The sequence below is a fragment of the Neospora caninum genome, chromosome VIIa, assembly GCF_000208865.1.
Source record: "Neospora caninum Liverpool complete genome, chromosome VIIa".
In the NCBI taxonomy this organism is placed as follows: Eukaryota; Apicomplexa; class Conoidasida; order Eucoccidiorida; family Sarcocystidae; genus Neospora; species Neospora caninum.
This window is the reverse complement of record NC_018393.1, coordinates 2128548-2145449: the sequence shown is the minus strand read 5'-3', so window position 1 is coordinate 2145449 and position 16902 is coordinate 2128548. Positions and strand designations below refer to the sequence as shown.

At 57.0% G+C, this 16902-nt stretch overlaps 2 protein-coding genes across 2 annotated transcripts; one reads left to right on the top strand and one right to left on the bottom strand.

The window, feature by feature from the left end:
- Nucleotides 1-2089: 2089 nt before the first annotated feature.
- NCLIV_021700 (conserved hypothetical protein) lies at nucleotides 2090-8593 on the top strand (the record flags this gene model as incomplete). The annotated part of the gene is made up of 3 exons (XM_003882364.1): nucleotides 2090-4009; nucleotides 4759-6376; nucleotides 6585-8593. 3 exons carry the CDS (start codon nucleotides 2090-2092, stop codon nucleotides 8591-8593), a joined length of 5547 nt encoding a protein of 1848 aa, XP_003882413.1.
- Nucleotides 8594-10971: 2378 nt separating this feature from the next.
- NCLIV_021680 (hypothetical protein) lies at nucleotides 10972-15022 on the bottom strand (the record flags this gene model as incomplete). Its single annotated transcript, XM_003882363.1, has 4 exons — nucleotides 10972-11106; nucleotides 11802-11997; nucleotides 12407-13305; nucleotides 13937-15022. 4 exons carry the CDS (start codon nucleotides 15020-15022, stop codon nucleotides 10972-10974), a joined length of 2316 nt encoding a protein of 771 aa, XP_003882412.1.
- Between the last annotated feature and the right edge of the window lie 1880 nt (nucleotides 15023-16902).

Genomic DNA, 16902 nt, shown 5'->3' with positions numbered 1-16902 from the left:
TCCGGGAGAAAGAGATTCCTGTTTTGCATGCGATGCAATAAATATATCAACACGGCCAACAAAATGTGCTGGGAGGTCTAGACAATCTGCGCAGCCACTCGCAGAGTGTATAGAACTTTCAACCGGAAACGAGCTGTAAGCCCGCCCCCTCGAGCGCCGTGTGCTCGTGTACGTTCCCGCGACAGAACCCTGCGTGTACGTTTGAGCAGTTATTGAGACGCCCAGCAAATCAGCTGAGCATTGCCTTAATAAGTACGTATAGGAAACGGGGTGCGCCCCTCTTGCGGCCACAAAGCGCCTCAGCTGCCGGCGTTGTCCCATCCAACAGTCCACTGCTATCTGAGTGAGACACGGCATCCGGGACACGCGCGACCGCCGGGTGCGTCGCCCTAAGCAGCGTCACAGGTCGCAGACGCGTTCAGTCTGTTCCTGCAGCAGAAGCGAAAATTCTCATAATCACTTACGCTGAAGTACCATGGCTGCGGCAGCATCTAACTCTCACGTTTGGCCCCACGAGCAAAGCAAGGGAGATCCTCAGACTGGCAGCGGCGCGGACGATCAGCAGACAGCAGCTCACTTTGTTGTACATGTTAACGCATGGCGAGTTTCCCGTTGAGGAGCAAGGAGGGTTCCCTTTCGAGCTAGCATTCGCCCACTTGCCTTCCCATCTGGGTTTCACCGTCTCTCACAGCACTGGAAAAAAAGTGCGAAACTTCAGCCCGCCCTGCAGCTCGCTGTCCAAGCCATAATGCCGCCTGGAGGGTGACCAGATGCATGCGGTCCACAACTAGTTCTTCTTTGCGTTGCCGCTCTCCGGGTGTCGTACTTGCTTTCACACTTTTAGATTTCCGTCGAGAGAGAGGTGTCTGTGCTGGAGAGTATTAGTCTTCTTTTCCCGTGAGCGTCCTGCCTTTTCGTGATCCTGCGTGCCCGAGCCACTCCCTCCCAGTCGCGGTGGGTCTGCCAGCGCTCGCGCCTTTGCCGGCTGGTATCAGGTAAAAAAACAGCGCTTTACACACTGCTTTGCGCCATGTGTAGAGAGGCCTCTGAGTTTCATACGCCGCTACCTCTTCAGCAGCGAGTACTGAAAGCGTTCGTTTTTTTCACAGCCTGCCTGAGTTCGGGTCGTCCTTTCCTTGCGTCAACATCAACCTTCCCTGACTGTGCGCTGTGCCCGCCACACCAGACGTGAGCTGCAGCCGGGTATATACATACAGTCCAACCGCACTGTGACGTCTTTGATCCCAGACTTGAGCCTTCGTGTAAGTTTTCCTGACGTGGTGCTTCCTGCGTGCCAAGCGACAAAGCATTTTCTGAGGGGCGACAGTGACTCGGCGCCATCAGTCCCAGACGAGACGAGAGAGACTTCACTTTCTCGTCGGAAAGTCTTGTCTTAGCAGCCGGGGCGGGCTGTTGCCGTCCCGCCCCTTGTCGTTTTCCTGTTGAAAACCCGACCATTGCTGGTACGCGTCCCCTAGCTACACACACAACACCAGGAGGCACTTCGTGTTCCTTTCCGTCTCGTGACGGCAGATTCCTTGTCCCCGTTTGGCTACCTTCCCGCTCGTGCGCCGCCGACCTAGCGTGCGCGCGTTCTGGACCAGCGCGCCTGAGAGGTTCCTTCCGGTCGGCAGCGTCGCTTTTGCATTCCACCTTTCTCATGCGCGGGAGAGACGCCCTCACCGCGTTAAGCGAGACATTTGTCCCCTCAGGGCGCCTGCTTGCTCAGAAGAGCCCTCATTCCTCAGCGGCCCAGAGGACGAGGCACAAGAGCGGCTAACACACTCTGAGTGAAGGCCCATTCGTCCTGCTGACTGCCTACCTAACGATGAGACTTGCTCGTTTTCCTCTGTTCTCTGGCTTGTCTCTCACGCACGTCTCCGCCTGACACACTTCTCTTCTCCCAATCTCGGCCGTTTCTTGAGTCTGCCATCAGTCCTTGTTTCGCGCGACTTTGCCTGCAGTGAATTCCCAATTCGCAGGCCTGCATGCTCCCGAGACACCCAGAAGGTGCGCGGGAGACTGCTGCCTGGTCGCTCTCTCGCTGCGACGGCTGAGGGCAGCCGCGATTCGTTCGCTGCCGACGGGAATGACCACGCTCAGAAACGCTGACCCCGCTGAAGAGTATGGAGCGAGCAGAGGAGGCGTCTCGTCGCCTTTGGCTTCTGGGCCAGCCTGGTTCTCCGACAAGAAGGCGGGCGACAGCCTGTTGAGGGGAGCGCTGAACGGCTACCTGGGAGCGGTTTCGGCCAGCATGCAGACCCCACACAGACGCGCTCATCGGTCACGAGAAGACTCCCAGGCAGAGGCGAGAAGCACGGGACGGAATGGGGAACGCAACACTTCAGGAGGGGCGCCTCGAGACCGGACAGAAGCCAACAACAAGGGTGGGGCCGTCTTCCTCGACCTGACAGTTTCCTCTTCCTCCGACGAAGACAGTCCAAACCGCACTCTGGAGCGACGCCTCCACGGCCAGTCGCAGTGTCGAGTCCCACCGAGCGGCGACAGAAGCTGTGGAGGCTCCGAAGAGGTGGAGAACGAGACAGGCCAGACGAACTCCCACCTGCGCAGTCTCTCGTTTCTGCGGCGCCGAAGAGCCGAGAACCCCGACGCGCGGCCCAAGTCCCCCGACAGAGGCGACGTGCGCACAGCTTTGCGCCTCCACGAGAAAGGACCCGACGAGAGCGGAGGAGAAGGAACAGAGCAAGCGGAGCAGGGTTCGGCGAGAAGGCGTCGCTCGGTGCGTGCCAAACGCTCGGGCCCGCTGCAGCCGGAGGGTTCGAAACGAACTCAGGCGGATGTCAGGGAGAAGAAAAGACGCACGCTTGCCACAAGGCCAGAAGACACGGAAGAGACGGATACAGCCAGGTCAGTGACAGAAATCTTCGACGGGCGTTGCCGGCTAGGCAGTCATGCTCAGTGCTGGGCCGACAAGTACGCACCCCAGGAGTTGGGAGACCTTCTGCAGCCCCCTCAAAAGGTCCAGCAAATCGTCTCCTTCCTGAAGCCGTTTGCGCTGCCTTCGCCCGCTGCGTCTCCCCCTTCGTCTGCGGCGCATGCACTCCACAGCATCGACGCGCGTGCCGGGAGGGACTCTCCCGATTTCTCTCCTGGCGAGCGAGGGGACGGCGGTTCACGGGCGCGGCGACCCGACGCTGCTCAAGGGCCTCCGTGTCCGTTAGTCTGCGTCATTCAAGGCCCCTCTGGCTCTGGCAAGCGTTCCCTCGTCGCCACCGTTGCCGCCGCTCTGGGCCTGGCCGTTGTCGAGTGGGAAGAGGACGCTTCGGGCATTCCAGAACGACAAGGAGGAATACCTGACGATATCCCGACCTCTTCGCTCGGGGACTCCCTGCTTCTATTTCTCTCGCAGGCCCAGTCGAAAGCGCCACTCGCCACTCTGACGGTTCCCCCTTCCCTAGGCGGGATCCGCGATCACGCGAGAGTTTCGAGCGGTCTAGGTACACCTCGGGATGGCGGTGGAGGGGCCGGGAAGGCCGCATGTTCACCGCGGGAGACCCAGAAGGCTCCGAAGCCCTCTGACGTTCCCGCCTGTGAACTTGCCTCTCGACCGGTTTCGAGGGATCCTGCCGGCCGCGGAGTCGAGCCCCACACATGCTCCGCAAATCAGTCTTTCCTGTGCAAATCGGCGGACCCGAGCGCGTCCTGCCCCGACACCTCCAGCTGTGGGAGGCTAGCCGCTGCTCAGGGGCAACCGCGGCACGTCGCTCTTCTGCGTCACCTCCCTGTCACACTTTTTCAGAGGTCCCCTGCGTTCGTCCGCAAAGCGTCGGCGTATCTGGAAAATCTTATCTCTCAGCATGCGTCTGGGCACAACACGCGGGGCGGCACGAGCGCAGACGGGAGCGCGCCTTCGCGGTTCCAGCCCCTTGTGATCTGCATCGGAAATTCGCGAGAGGAGAGCCAAGGCCTGCAAAAGATTCTTCCTGGCAACGCGCTGGGACAGGCAGGCATTCTCCACGTGAAACTCAATCCAGTGGCTACCACCAAGGTAGGCTTCCTTTGAGGGCGAAAACCGGTTTCGTGGCCTTAAGAGGCGAGGTGTCGAGGACGGGGACGGGGAGAGAGAGGCAGTGCCCAGAAGTGAGAGCACGCGTAGGGAAGCGACATGCTGCGAAGGCGAGCCGCAGAGGAAAAGAATGAAACGGATCGAGAAGACAATGGGAGCCGGGAGAGGCAGAGTGCAAATCTCAGCCGAGGGAAATGACTTTGTTGTCGCTCCTGGACGGGAGAGAAGGACGCGCTAGAAAAGGTGCAAATGAGTGAGGCAGGCGACGGACACGCGGGGAGGGCGCTGCCGGGAGAATAAACCGAATGCAATCGTCCTCTGGACGCGCAGGACACCGGCTGGAAGTGGCGGATCAGCGGGATCGTTTCGCCGTCTTGCACAGTTCCGTTCTATGCTTGCGTCGCTTTTCGTGTGAACGCGGTATCTCGCGTTTTTCTGTCTTGAACGCTACACACTTTGAGGACAAACGGTGTCTGCTCGGAGTGGAGAGGAGGCCTCGTCGAGACTAAAACCGCCGTCGGACAGGGGTGTCCCGTCGACAACCCCGAAAAGGAAAGACGCCCTTTCTCAATCCTCGAACGAAGAGCCTTTGAACTGTCATGAAGAGATGCCTCCGACATGTCTCTTGGGTGTTTTCTTTTGCGTGCGCCTGATCTTCCCTGGGTTTGTCGCCACTCCCGTTGGATCGTCTCACCGTCTTCCCTCGCTCTTGTGGTGCGGTGCGTCTGCAGCTTCGGCAGTTTCTTCTGCGCGTGCTGATTTGCGAGGGGATTCTCTCAGCCCACGCCTCTCCGCATTGTGCGGCTCTGCCAGCGAGCAAGGTCGCAGGTCTTCTCGCATCCCTCCCGCCTTCTCTTGATCTTCTCTCGATTCTACATCTCAGCAACGGAGATGTTCGCCACGCACTCACGTCTCTCCAGTTTGCAGCCGCAGGCGCGTTGACGTCTGTGTCTCCTCGCCCGCATCCTTCGTTCAGGGCCGTGCCTCGGGAAAACGAATATGCGCCCCGGAAAGGTGTGGAGGAGGCCGACGAGCGCGCGTCTTCCAGAGCGCTGCCAGTGGAGAATCCGCCGCGGGAGAGACGCCGAAGAGACCAGCAGCCGAGCGCCCCAGTGGGCGCGAGCCGGCGTGCCAAGCCGGCAGAGACAGAAGCCACGGGGACAGAGGAGACAGCTCCGGAGCGTGCTGTGGGGCACGACACGGTTGAGAAGAGAGCCTCACTGGAAGGAGGAAAAGACGAACGATGGGGGCTGTTCCACGCTCTCGGGAAAATCCTGTACAACAAGCGCCTGCTTCGCCCGGAACAGCTTCATCGCGGTCTGCCCAGCGAAAGTCAAGCAGTCGCAAGACCGGACAAAGCCCAAGCCGTCCGCGACTCTCCGACCTTCCCGTCCTCGTCTTTTGCTGGTTCCACGTTGTTTTCGTCTTTCGCTTCTCGATCCTCGCCTTCATGCTCTGCCACGTTTCTTCCTGCTGCGGAAGTCTCCAAACCGCCCTCCCCAGGATCGGCCACGTCGACGAAAGCGGCCTGCGGGGCGCTCCCGGCGAGGTCCGCAGAAGCTCCTTCCGCGCCTGGCTTCACATCGGACTGGTCGTGTGTGTGTCGCGTTTCGCCGCGCGGCGGCGGCGCACTGGTCACTGGCCCGAGAAGAGAGGAACGAACGCGACTTGAAGAACAAAGACTCCTCGGAAGCCTTCCAAGTGGCAGCACGGCGACATCGCCCGAGGTAGCGCGGCTGCCTCCTGGGGTGGTTCTTGACGCTCCGCCTGATCTCGATCTCGCGGACCTCGATGACATTTTCGACGCAATGGACTCTCTGTCGGAGCTCGACGGAGACGTCGGACCTCTGGCTTCTGCTCAACCTGTGCGGTGTTCTTCGACGTCTCCTCTCAACTCGTCGCTGTCTCTCGCTGCCTCGCACGCAGCTCCTCGTGCGTCTCCTGTCTCCCCTTGTTCGTCCTCGCCTCGTTCGCCTCCACTGCTTTCTTCTGCGCGGTGGCCTTCGCCCGGGCCTGTCTCCTCGCCTTCCGCGTTCATCGGCGCCGCTCCTGCGCCCCCGGCCTCTGCATCTCCTTCGTTGGCTGCTTTCTCGAAGCGCGAACAAAACTGGAACGCCGGGACCTCGCAACTCCCTCTCGCTCTGGAAACGTGTGCCCCGGTTCCGTCCCCGCCGAACGCCCACGCCTGCGGTGTACAGACATCAGGGCAGGAGCCGCCGGAGGGCGCCCCGGAGAGAGAGCGCTGCGCGTGTTTGCTTTTGCTGCAGCGGGAAGAGGCGGCAGTGAAGCGCGAAGAAGCGAAGTGGACAGACGGAGGAGACAGTCGCCATTCGTATGCTCTCTTTGACGGTAAGGCGAGAGGGAAATGCATAACGGGCGGGCGACGAAGAAGCGCATGGGGAGTCCCCGGAGACGGCGGGACGAGTCCCGCGACGGGAGACACAGACTCTCATGCCGGTCATTCCACTCGGTTAGTTTCTGTCTCTTCCCACATCCAGTCTGTGACAGCACCGCGCGTATTTCTCGTTCTGGCTTCGTTTGTGTCCTCTCTCTTCAGGACTCTGTTCTTCGTTCCTCTGGCTGCTCCCGCTTCACGCGAGATCGCCGCTCACTTCTTCCTGCCAGCCGCCTGGCGAGAATCCTCTGATATCTCCGTCTCCATTCCCTCCATCTGGTTCCCCCTCCCCGTCGCCTGCCTCGTCTCTGCGTTCTGGCGCTTCCCTTAGTTCCGTGGCTTCGTCGTCGCGGGCTGCTTCCTCGGCTGTCGTGGCACAGGCCCCCTGGAGCTTGTTGTTTCGGAAGACCACGCGGCCGGAACTTTATTTCTCGCCGGAGAAGCTGCTGGAGGAGACGCCCTGCGACTTTGACCACTTTGTGCTTCTTCTCCAGGAGAACTTTCTCTTCTTCTTCTCAGACGTCTTTGACGTCGCCGCTTTGTCTGCACACCTTGCCGACGCGGATGCACTCTTTGGGAAGGTCGGCTTATATTCGGGGTACGGCGCTGCTCGAAGCGGCGAAGGCGACCCAGGGACCCCGCACATGTCCCGGCTCCGCGCCTGGTTCTTCGCCGTCGTCTCCAGCCGAGCCGTCCTCGACAGCAACACGCATCCGTGCAGTCCGGGAAGCTGGCCGGAGCTCGGGGGGGTGGCGAGGTCCCGGCTGAATTTTTTCTCCTTCAAAAAAAGTCGCGCTCTCAGTCTCCGGCGACAAATGGCCACCCGACTTCATGTCTGGTGTACATACACCGCAGGAGTGCAACGCGGACTCGGGGACCTCCTCGTCCGGTTTCCCGTAGGTGACGCGCCTGCACGCCTATCGGAGGGGAATGACGAGGGCGCAGCGATCCCGGGGATCTGTGCCGACAGAGTTTCCAACCCTGTGAATATCGCGGCAGGCAACGCTGAGCGACATCTGCGAGGCACCTGTTTGGGAGACAGTGGACACGCCGTCTCGTTTCGTCCGGGAAGTCTCAATCTGCCGTTCGCTCCGCTGCCCTCTGCGGCGCCCTTCCAGCGGGATACACCATGCACACAAGGTGTACATACACCCGAGTGCCGTCGCCCCTCGAGCATGCCTAGCTCTGTCCTTGTCCCTCACCTTCCCTCGCCGACTGGGGCTTTCCCGAAGCGTCGGTGTGGAGGTAGCGACATTCTCCCAGTCGCTAGGCAGCCCGTTGTGTCGCACATGGCGGCAGGAAGGGGGTCTGTCGGATTCGAGGGGACCAAAGAGGGTGGACGGAGCCCTAGGTATATGGGCGGGTTGTGGCGCGGCATGAATGGCGTTCTGGGGTTGTCAGCTTCGCGTTTTTTCACGGAAGTCCTGCCGTACGTTACAAATCGGGCGAGAGCGATGCAGCGAAGAGACAAGGGGTCTGCATGGAGCGCGACGCAGAGTGGACCACGGCGAGGCGTCGGGCGAGCAGGCGGCGCGGTGTCTGTACACCCGGAGCAAGCATCTGGCAGGTGTCTGTGGCTGTCTAGATACCCGCAGCAACCAGAGAACGAGGTCAGTAGAAGGACGCGGGAAGTGGAAGGAGACGATGGAGACGGTCAAGACTTGTTCAGTCGGGGTTGTTTGGACTTCCTCTGTGGCATAGAAGCGCCGATTTTGGAGAGGCTCAGGCGCAGTGGCAGCTGGGACAAAAGGGGAGGCTCTAGCGGATTTCAGCGGTCTTTTGGAACAGAGCAGCCGCACGCACAATGTCAAACGTTAAGCATGGACGGTGAGGACGAGGAAGAGGACCCCGACCCCACTGAGGCACTGCTGGAAGCTTGGGGAGGCTACCTGCCTCTGCCGGCGTCTCTCCTGTCGGGCAGAGGCCTGCTGAGTGGTGTACATACACCCGGCCAACAGACAGACAGGGAAAGCAGAGTTGGCGAGTGGACGGCTGGGCTGCCTGCTTCAGGATACGCACATTCTGCAGTCGAACACTCCACAGCGGAGCCAGGCTCGCCTGGTTTCTCAGGACCGAGGCCACATTCAACTCATTTTCAGCGCGGAAGTTCAGAAAACGGGGGCGTAGAACAAATCGCGAACGCAACCGAAGATGACATTGAAGAAGCGTGACTCGGTACCTGTTTTCCCCGAAGGGAATATTCAGAAGCCCATGAGGTGTAAAGAGGTGTGAAGGTCCGACCTCGGACATCCCAATGCGTCTGAACCCAGGTTCAAAAATACGTGCGTGGATACATCAGCGTGCACCTCTGTATATACAGTATATACAGGGGCAAGATTATCGGATATCGGGTACCTGAGGCTCGGTCTAATGCCCCGTTATATTCCCTATATATTACAGTGCTGCTCGGATATTTTGACGTCACACGAACGACGAGAAGGGAAGTTTCAAGGGAAAGAGATCTTTATGACCATCTTCGCCTTCCTCGTCGCCTCCCGGGACGTGCAGCAACGGAATGCATCACACTAGTTTCTTGCGTTTCGGCTCCTGTCGTCAGTCTCGGTATATCATTTGATGTATAAGCATGTGCATATATGTATATATCTGCATACCTCGTTATATATATTTATTTAATTGGGAAACGCTAAAGATAGGGCTAAGATGGTAGAAACAAGTCGCTCACCTCCAAATGTCGCGAGTTGGGTCTTCGCTCTCAGGTGTCTTGGCCTCTTCTTCGCCGGAGATGCTTCACTCGCGTCGAGTTTTTTCGCATGTATGGTTTTTAGGTAAAACCACGTTGTCTCGTTCTCAGAGGCGTCGTTTTTTTTCTCCGGCACTCCATCCGTCCATGGGTGCGGGCCTGGACGGCTCTGAGGTGTGGATTTTCCGTTTTTGCTTTTTCGGCGGTTCCCGCGAAACGTGCATCCTCCGGCGGCTGGCCAGTAGAGTCGAAGGACATGCACGCGAGGGTCCCTTCCTTATGCATGCACACTGCCGTCTCGCCTTCAGTAGCGAAATGAAGAGCGGCAGAGAAGCAAGACGGTTGGCATGGCCTCAACAAAGAGCACATTCCAGCGACAGATACAGAGACAGGAGGAGCGAAAGCGAGAAAAAGAGAGGCGGAGGGACTTGCCTCAGTGTGAGCTACCGTTCTCGTCCTCAAATATGAAAATACATGAGTTCGGTTCTCGGTTCTGTCTCCCTCACGCCTTCCGCTCTTCCCCATCTTCTGAGGTGCATACACATATCTACATATTCACAGATGCCTTCCTATATATAAGTATATATATACGTTTTTCTTTCTACATATAAATCTACATATATATATATATATAAGTATCATATGCATACGAGCAATTGTGTCACAGCTTCAGGGGAGTTGAAGCGTCCTGCTGAGAGGAGGCAGTACAGCTGGAGGAGAGGCGACTGCATGTTGAACGGGAAGCACAAAGGGGCGTTGCCTAGAAAGCAGACGAATGTTCGACAAAACGTCTTTTCTAAATGAACCAGAAAGCCGTTCCGCATTCATCAACGTGGAGTCTTCACTCGATGGCGACAACGCAGCTGCGTCATGTCGGTGGGGGCGCAAGCAAAAGGGAACGAAAAGCTATATCTTTGATAAGAAAAACGGAAGCCCGCGAAAAAGTCTGTTGCCGCCATGCGGTCACAAGGCTGAAGTACCCTCGAAGCCGCCTGTACGTACACCTGACTAGAATGGAACTTAACCCCTGTAAAAAGGTGGAAATTATCTCGAGTGCCACTGTGTTTATTTGCTGCAAATGTATCCCGAAAGCCCACCCGCATAAGGCACACACAGCCCTTCAAATTTGTACCCATGTACTTTTATAAGTTTACAACTCTCCGTAGATAAATATACATAAATGTCAATCGATGTTTCTACGCATGCTGCCAACCGCGCGCAGCTGCGGTCGAGGGCGTGGTGTCCGCACCGCTCCCTTTTATCGAAAGACTGAATTTACAGTTTCGATCAACACCGCTGAAGGTGCAAATGAGTAAAACAGTCGGCGCCGCACATCAGGGCGCGTCTTATGTTTGTAGAGACCCGAAATCCCAACAGCGAGCGTCCCCCGAAAACGAACTCAAACAGGCGACTCTTCGACATTTTCCGAGCAGACATGCGAGTAGACATCTCGTTGCTTGTCAGGGCCTAGGCGATCTTTTCATCGGCTTCTCTGTGCCTCGAAAGACGTCCCATGTCTTTCCCGTCGCGCCTGGAGTCTGACGGCGGAACCGCCTCGAGACGCATTTCAGAAAAGCGCCGTCACTATCAGGAGTGACGATGAGTTTTCACCTCGTTGTCCTCGTCATCACGAAGCGCAGCTCCTCCGCGATTGAGGTCTTCGGCAGAAAAAGCAAACCGGCTCCGTAGATTTGCCTCTGGCCACGTCTCGGCCTGGCGGTGACCGGAAGAATTTCGTGCCGACCGTCGAGCCATCGGCTTTCGCATCCGGTGTACGTACAGTGAGCAGTTTCTACCAGCAGATTGTGGGCGGTGGAAACCACGTGAGCGGGCCGTTTCGACAGCCCGTTAAAGCAGTTTTTCGGCTCCGTCAAAGAGTGGCAGAACTGCGTCGACGAGGCCATACACGCGAGCTTCTTCAGCTGTCAAGAGTTTCTCTTTCTCGATGTCTAGCCGAAGCGATGCCTCAGGGCGGCCTGTCACCTGACTGGAACGGAAACGCGCAAACGCAGTCGTCGGCCGAGGCGTTTTGCATCGAGGCAGTGGCAACCTGAGGAACGGAGGGTTGCTGGATGCAGAGTTCCAGGCTTTGGAAACGGAGGGGGAAATGGCGAAACCCCCACTGTTGACGCCTCCAGCTCCTCCCATTGTGTCCACGCAGCCGCCGCGAGGAGCGAGCCGAGAGGGACACCACACTCCGACACGGACGAGGCACGGGCCCGGGGTCGTCTCAGAGACGACGGAGAAACCAGAGCGGCGACAAAAACAACTACGTGAAGGACGACTGTGTGTCGCCGCAACGTCTCTGTTCAAACAGGCGAAGGCGACGGAGAAGCGTGTCCTTTCGTATCGTGAGCAGCGCCACTCAGGTCTTGATTGAGGACGCAAAGAAAGGCGCAACCACACTCGGCCGTGCTCTGGTTCCCCCGCTAACCTTGTGCTACGGATGCGTTCAATCGCGAGACGCGTTGTGCGTGCTCTCGTCTCTCTCTTCCTCTCTCCCTATTTCGCCTTTCCCCCTTTCGCCCCTTCCCTCTTCCTCGTTCTCTATGTGTGTGTCTCTGCTCTTCGTTCGCTCATTCTGTGTCTGAACCGGTGTCTCTGTTTAGATGCCTTGCTATGTTTGCCGCGCGCCTGGGTGCATGGACGGCCTCTCGCGGTCTCTCCCTCACCTGTACAGGCGGACGACGCGTTGACTGATTTTCTTGACTTCGCTTTTCTCGGTTTCGAGGTCGCTGGGAAGCCCAGCTAGCGAGCCCGCAGGCTGGTGCAGCAGCGCCGAACTGCTCTCCACGGCAAAGCGGTGCCCCGGCGTCCCCGCGCCGAGAATCAGAGATGCGACCGACGCCGCCAGCCCCATATTCACCGTGTACACTGGAGACTCGAGCCGCTACGGAAAAGGAGAACCGAGCCCAGAGAGAAGCAAACGATGGAGAGCGGGAAGCGAAAAAGAGAGAGGAAAGAGAGGGAAACAGAGAAAGAGATGAGAAGGAAACAGAGAAAGAGAAGAGAAGGAAGAGAGAAGGAGAAGGGAGGGAAGAGAGAAGGAGAAGAGAGGGGAGAGAGAAGGAGAAGAGAGGGAAGAGAGAAGGAGAAGAGAGGGGAGAGAGAAGGAGAAGAGAGGGAAGAGAGAAGGAGAAGCGAGGGGAGAGAGAAAAGAGAAGAGAAACGCGAAGAACAGGACTCTGGGCACGCGGGTAACGTTGGCCCTTTTGATTTTCTGTTGTGTCTGCCACCGTCGAATCCCCCCACCGCCGCCTATTCTCCCCCTGACAGAGGAAACGCCCTTTCGACTTTCTTGACCAGCTGTCTCTCCACCGCGTGTCGCAGATACACCTCTTTCCTCCTATCCATGTCTTTCCACTTTCCGTTTTCTGGTCGAGCCATTCGGTTTGTCTCTGCACCGCCTTTCTGCGTTTTCCCTCCTGTGTTCTCTCGAAAGAACCACACACGCCCTCCATCGAAAGCTTCGTCATGTTCTCTCCACGCTCCCCCGGCGGTTTGTGAAAATTTCCCTGAATCTTCCACGATCTCCCCCGCCTGCTTCCCAAAACAACTCACCGAGATGACGTCAAACAAGGCAAGGCCAGCATTGAGAGATCCACCAGGAGAATTCAAGAAAAGAACAAATGGCTGCTCGTCCACGCTTTCCTCTTCGCCTTCTTCTCTTTCTTTCTCGCCTCCTTCCGCTTCTTCTTCTGCCTGTCCATCTTGCACAGTTTCACCGTTCGGCTCTGAGTTCAGTGCGATCGGACCGCCTACAGGGCTGGAGCTGCCACGCGCGCATCTGTCGCTAGAGAGAGAAAACGGGGAAGAAGTGCAATCCTCGCCCGGAGCCTGCAGGCGCCCGTGCGACCCACCCTGCAAACATTTGCGCCAAGCGTCCTCGGAACACGGGGAAGAACATGACGAGAGAGATGCGGAAGAAAAATCTGAAGAAGAGGAAGAAGAAGCTGAAGAAGACGGAAGAGCATTCGCAGGCAGAGACAAAGAAGCAGGATGAGGAAGGGGAGACGCAGGGAGAGGATGGTGAAGCCGAGAGGATTCCCAGGCTTTGCTGGCCTCGCGGTTTGTGCGCCTGTTTCTTCGTCTGTCAGAAAAGAGAAGACGTGCGGCTAGTCGGTGCGACACCTCATCGTCAATCTCCTGAAAAAGGAAAAACACTCGCCCGCTTTCCCCCTTCTGACGTCGCCGTGCTTCCTTCTCGAGTCTGCACAAATGAAAAAAAGGCAGCAGCACCACGATAGAGAGCCATCTTCTCCACAAACCTCGAAGACCTCAGAGCCGTGCCTCAGACATCTACATGCATAAATACACGCATGCACATGCACCTATTTATATATATATATATATATATATAGAAATAACTATATATATCTGTATATCTACTCTTGACACGTCAGCTATACCTCTGTATTCAGACTTGATTGACATATATATGTGGACATATTGATTTGTTCCTACGTATTCAAGACTTTTTGCATATCGCTGAACACAGGTCGTTCGCAACACGAGACAGATGCACCATTTGCGGGCGCGTCGAGCTGCGCAGCAAATCCCGATACAAGAGGACCCGCCGCAGACGGTCGAGAGGTTGTCGATACACCGCGTCGAGAAGTCAAGAAGAGTGAAAGGATTCACACTTGTCGCGAGATCCACTTCCCACGGTTTCGCAAGGCTCACGGAAGTCGAAGCTGTCCGGCGGGAAGCACCAGACACAGTGAGGGAGGATAGAAGGAGACAGCGCGAGAGAGAAACGAAAGGGGAAAAGGAAGAAGACGGTGGGGGAAGGAAACAGCGGGGAAGCTCACACGGTGTACAGGCAGCGCCAAGCGGCGAGAGGCGCCTGGGAGGCTGTGTGTGAAGACTCCAGTCGAAACGAAGAAGCTGCGCCAGGCAGAGAAGAGACAGGTGGGGCGGACCGATGAGACCTCAGGGAGGACGAATCTGCTGAAGAAGGGCAGACAGAGCAGAACCGCAAAAGAAACGAGAGATCCGCGAGCGGACCCTCTGTTTGACGCGTGAAAGTTCCAGATTGTCGAGTTCGTTCTCCAAGTCCACGCTTTCCCCGCTCTTCCTTTTGAGACGCGCCGAGTCTGTCGAGTTTCGTCGTCGTCTTCGCCGCTCGCTTCAGGCCTCCGAGGGATGTCTGGTCGCACGACTTTGTCGGAGAGAAGGACGCAAGCGGCGCATCTGTGTTTTCTTTTCCTCGTCGGCTCTCGCGAAAAGCGCGTGCACGCGCAGGTGCGAGGGCGAAGAAGGACGAGGAAAGAGAGGCGAGATGAGCGCCTCCCTCTGGGCGCACGGCGGATCTCTCTGGACGAATTGGAAGACGCAAAGGGTGGGAGACTGTCCACGACGAGGCACGTGTCGTGGAGCCGCACACGAGCGGAAACCGGACAGCGGGGGGGTTTGCCGAGCAGGAGACTCGCGCGTCTTTTTCGGAGACGCGGCAAGGAGAAAGCGCACAAAGCGGGACTCGAGCGGCGGCGCGTGCAGGACAGAAAGGCGCTTCGCCGGCAGGCCGGTGCTGTCGGGGACCGCCAATACTCGAAGCCAGCGAGAACCCGAGACTGGAGGGGAGAAGAGAAGTCCGGCCACGTCGTAACGGCAGAGGGATGTGATAGGAGAGAGCCGAAGCTGAAGCAGCGCAGGGAAAGGGAGAAGAAGGCGATCGCGAGGACGAAAAGGGACAGGAGGGCGAGGAGCGAGGACGGAACCGCGGCGGTGACGGCGGAGCCGGTCGGGCGTGGAATTGGCAGTGAGCGGAGAGAGAGACGCGAACGAGCGGAAGGAGGAAGGAGAGAAGGAGGAAAGCGGAGCGAGAAAGGGGAAGACCCCGCGAGCCAAGCAAGAGTCCGAAAGACGGCGCGAAGAGCGGCGACGATGAAGCTGGCATGAGGACGAGAGGAAGCGTGGCGAGAGAGAGGAAGCGAAAACGCGCGTTAAAACCATGGAATGGTCTTGCTTTTCGACCGATCGATGCGAGTTTTAAGGAGTCTGCGTACCAAGGAAACAGTCGAGAAAGGAGAGAAGGATCCACAGAAAGAAAACAAAGGAGAAAACGAAGACTAGGAGACAGCTGTGGGCAGAGTGCGGGAGGCATCGACGAAGAAGGAAAAAAAGCAGAGCCCAGAGGAAAGGTCAGCAAGAGCCTCAACAAGCAGATTGAGGAGGTAGAAGAAAACAGTTTCGCTCGCGCCAAGAAGACAGGAAGTTTTTCAACAGGAAAAAGAGGGAGAGGCACAAGGCGGCACGAGTTTTGCCTCGGCAAACCCGAGACAGGATAAACGGTCAGCGAAGAGAAATCAAGAGGATGCACCGCGCCGGAGGAGACTCCGCATTTTCACCTTCTGGGAGACGCCCAGAGAGAGATTTGACACTTCGATGAAGGCCATTTTAAGAGAGAAATGGGAAAATTGAGCGTCTTTCGATGTAGAGACACCTGGGAGCACACTTGTGTTCTGCCTCCCCCGGTTTTCGAATGCCCAAGCACACACTTGCATGTAGACACTTTATCTGCACTCAAATACGCATGAGTGCATACACATATATACGTACACGTACAGCTATACATACACATATACAGTAAATATTCCGATAAATACACATACCAGTATATGTAAATATGTATTACGATTACGTATACATTTTTGTGTCTACGGATTTTTCCGTGTTGGATTATGGGGCTGACAAGAGGTTCTGTTTTTTCTCTCTCTCTTGAGAAAATATAAAAAAACGGTGGAGCAGGGGACTCTTCCTGAATCCTGCTTCACGTTTTTTCAAGTTGTGGATGTCAAGCGACTGAAGTTTCTCGAGTGCATGCACGCACTGGTGTGAGGCGACTTTCCGCATTTTTTCGCGGTGTTCCTCGGCGACACTGCGCGCGTGGTCTGGTGGTTGGATTTACAAATGTCTTTTTTGTCAAAAAACTTGGATTTTTTCCACGGCAATTCTTCTCGAGACTCCGGCTTCTCCGCGGTGCGTCTCTGCTCGTCTCTCGCGTTTCCGAGCTCGAGAGCGGCGGCTCTATCATTCAGAGTCGGTCCTTTCCACAATCATCACTCTGTCTCTTCCTTCTTTCCTCTTTTTTTTCCTTCTTCTTTTTCTCTTTTGTCTCTCTCTTCGTAGTTGGCTAGTGTCTGCGTCATCTGCCTTGCCTTGGCCTCACGCTTTTAGTAGATATCGAAGTTTTCTGGTTTCTTGGTCCCGCTTTGCCCAGTGTCTTCGTTCGGCCGCGTGGCGTCGGGAACGGCTCTCCAGAGCCAAGAACAGAAAGGCGAGAGAGAAGAGTTTTTCGGGTTTTTCCATTTGTTTTGGATGTCGTGCTTCTTCATGGCAGGAAACTAGGGGAGGTGTCGTTCAGTTTCTAAGCTGTTTTTGCCACGATCTTTTCTCCACGGTCGCCGTCCAGACAAGGATGCGGAGCCTGAGTTTCGGGAGTCGGCGCATCTGTCGTTCCTCGCTCGGCGGCGAAGAGGCCTCGCGAGTTTTTTCGACTTCGCCCGCTCTTTCGGAACGAGAAAGAGGAAGCGCAAACACACTCATTGGGCGCTCTGTCGACAGAAGGCGGGCCGTGCCTCGCCGACTTTTTGTCCCCTCTGTCGAATTCTCTATTCCTCGGCGCGCTCCTCTCTAGGGTGTTTCTGTGCGCCGTGCTCGGAGCGGGCGCCGCTCTCTTCTCCTCTCTTGGGACTGACGCTCTCTGTCTTCTCGTGCTCTTTCTTCTTTCTTCCTCCGGTGTCTAGTGTAAATCGTTCCTCTCCGCCTTTTCCGCTT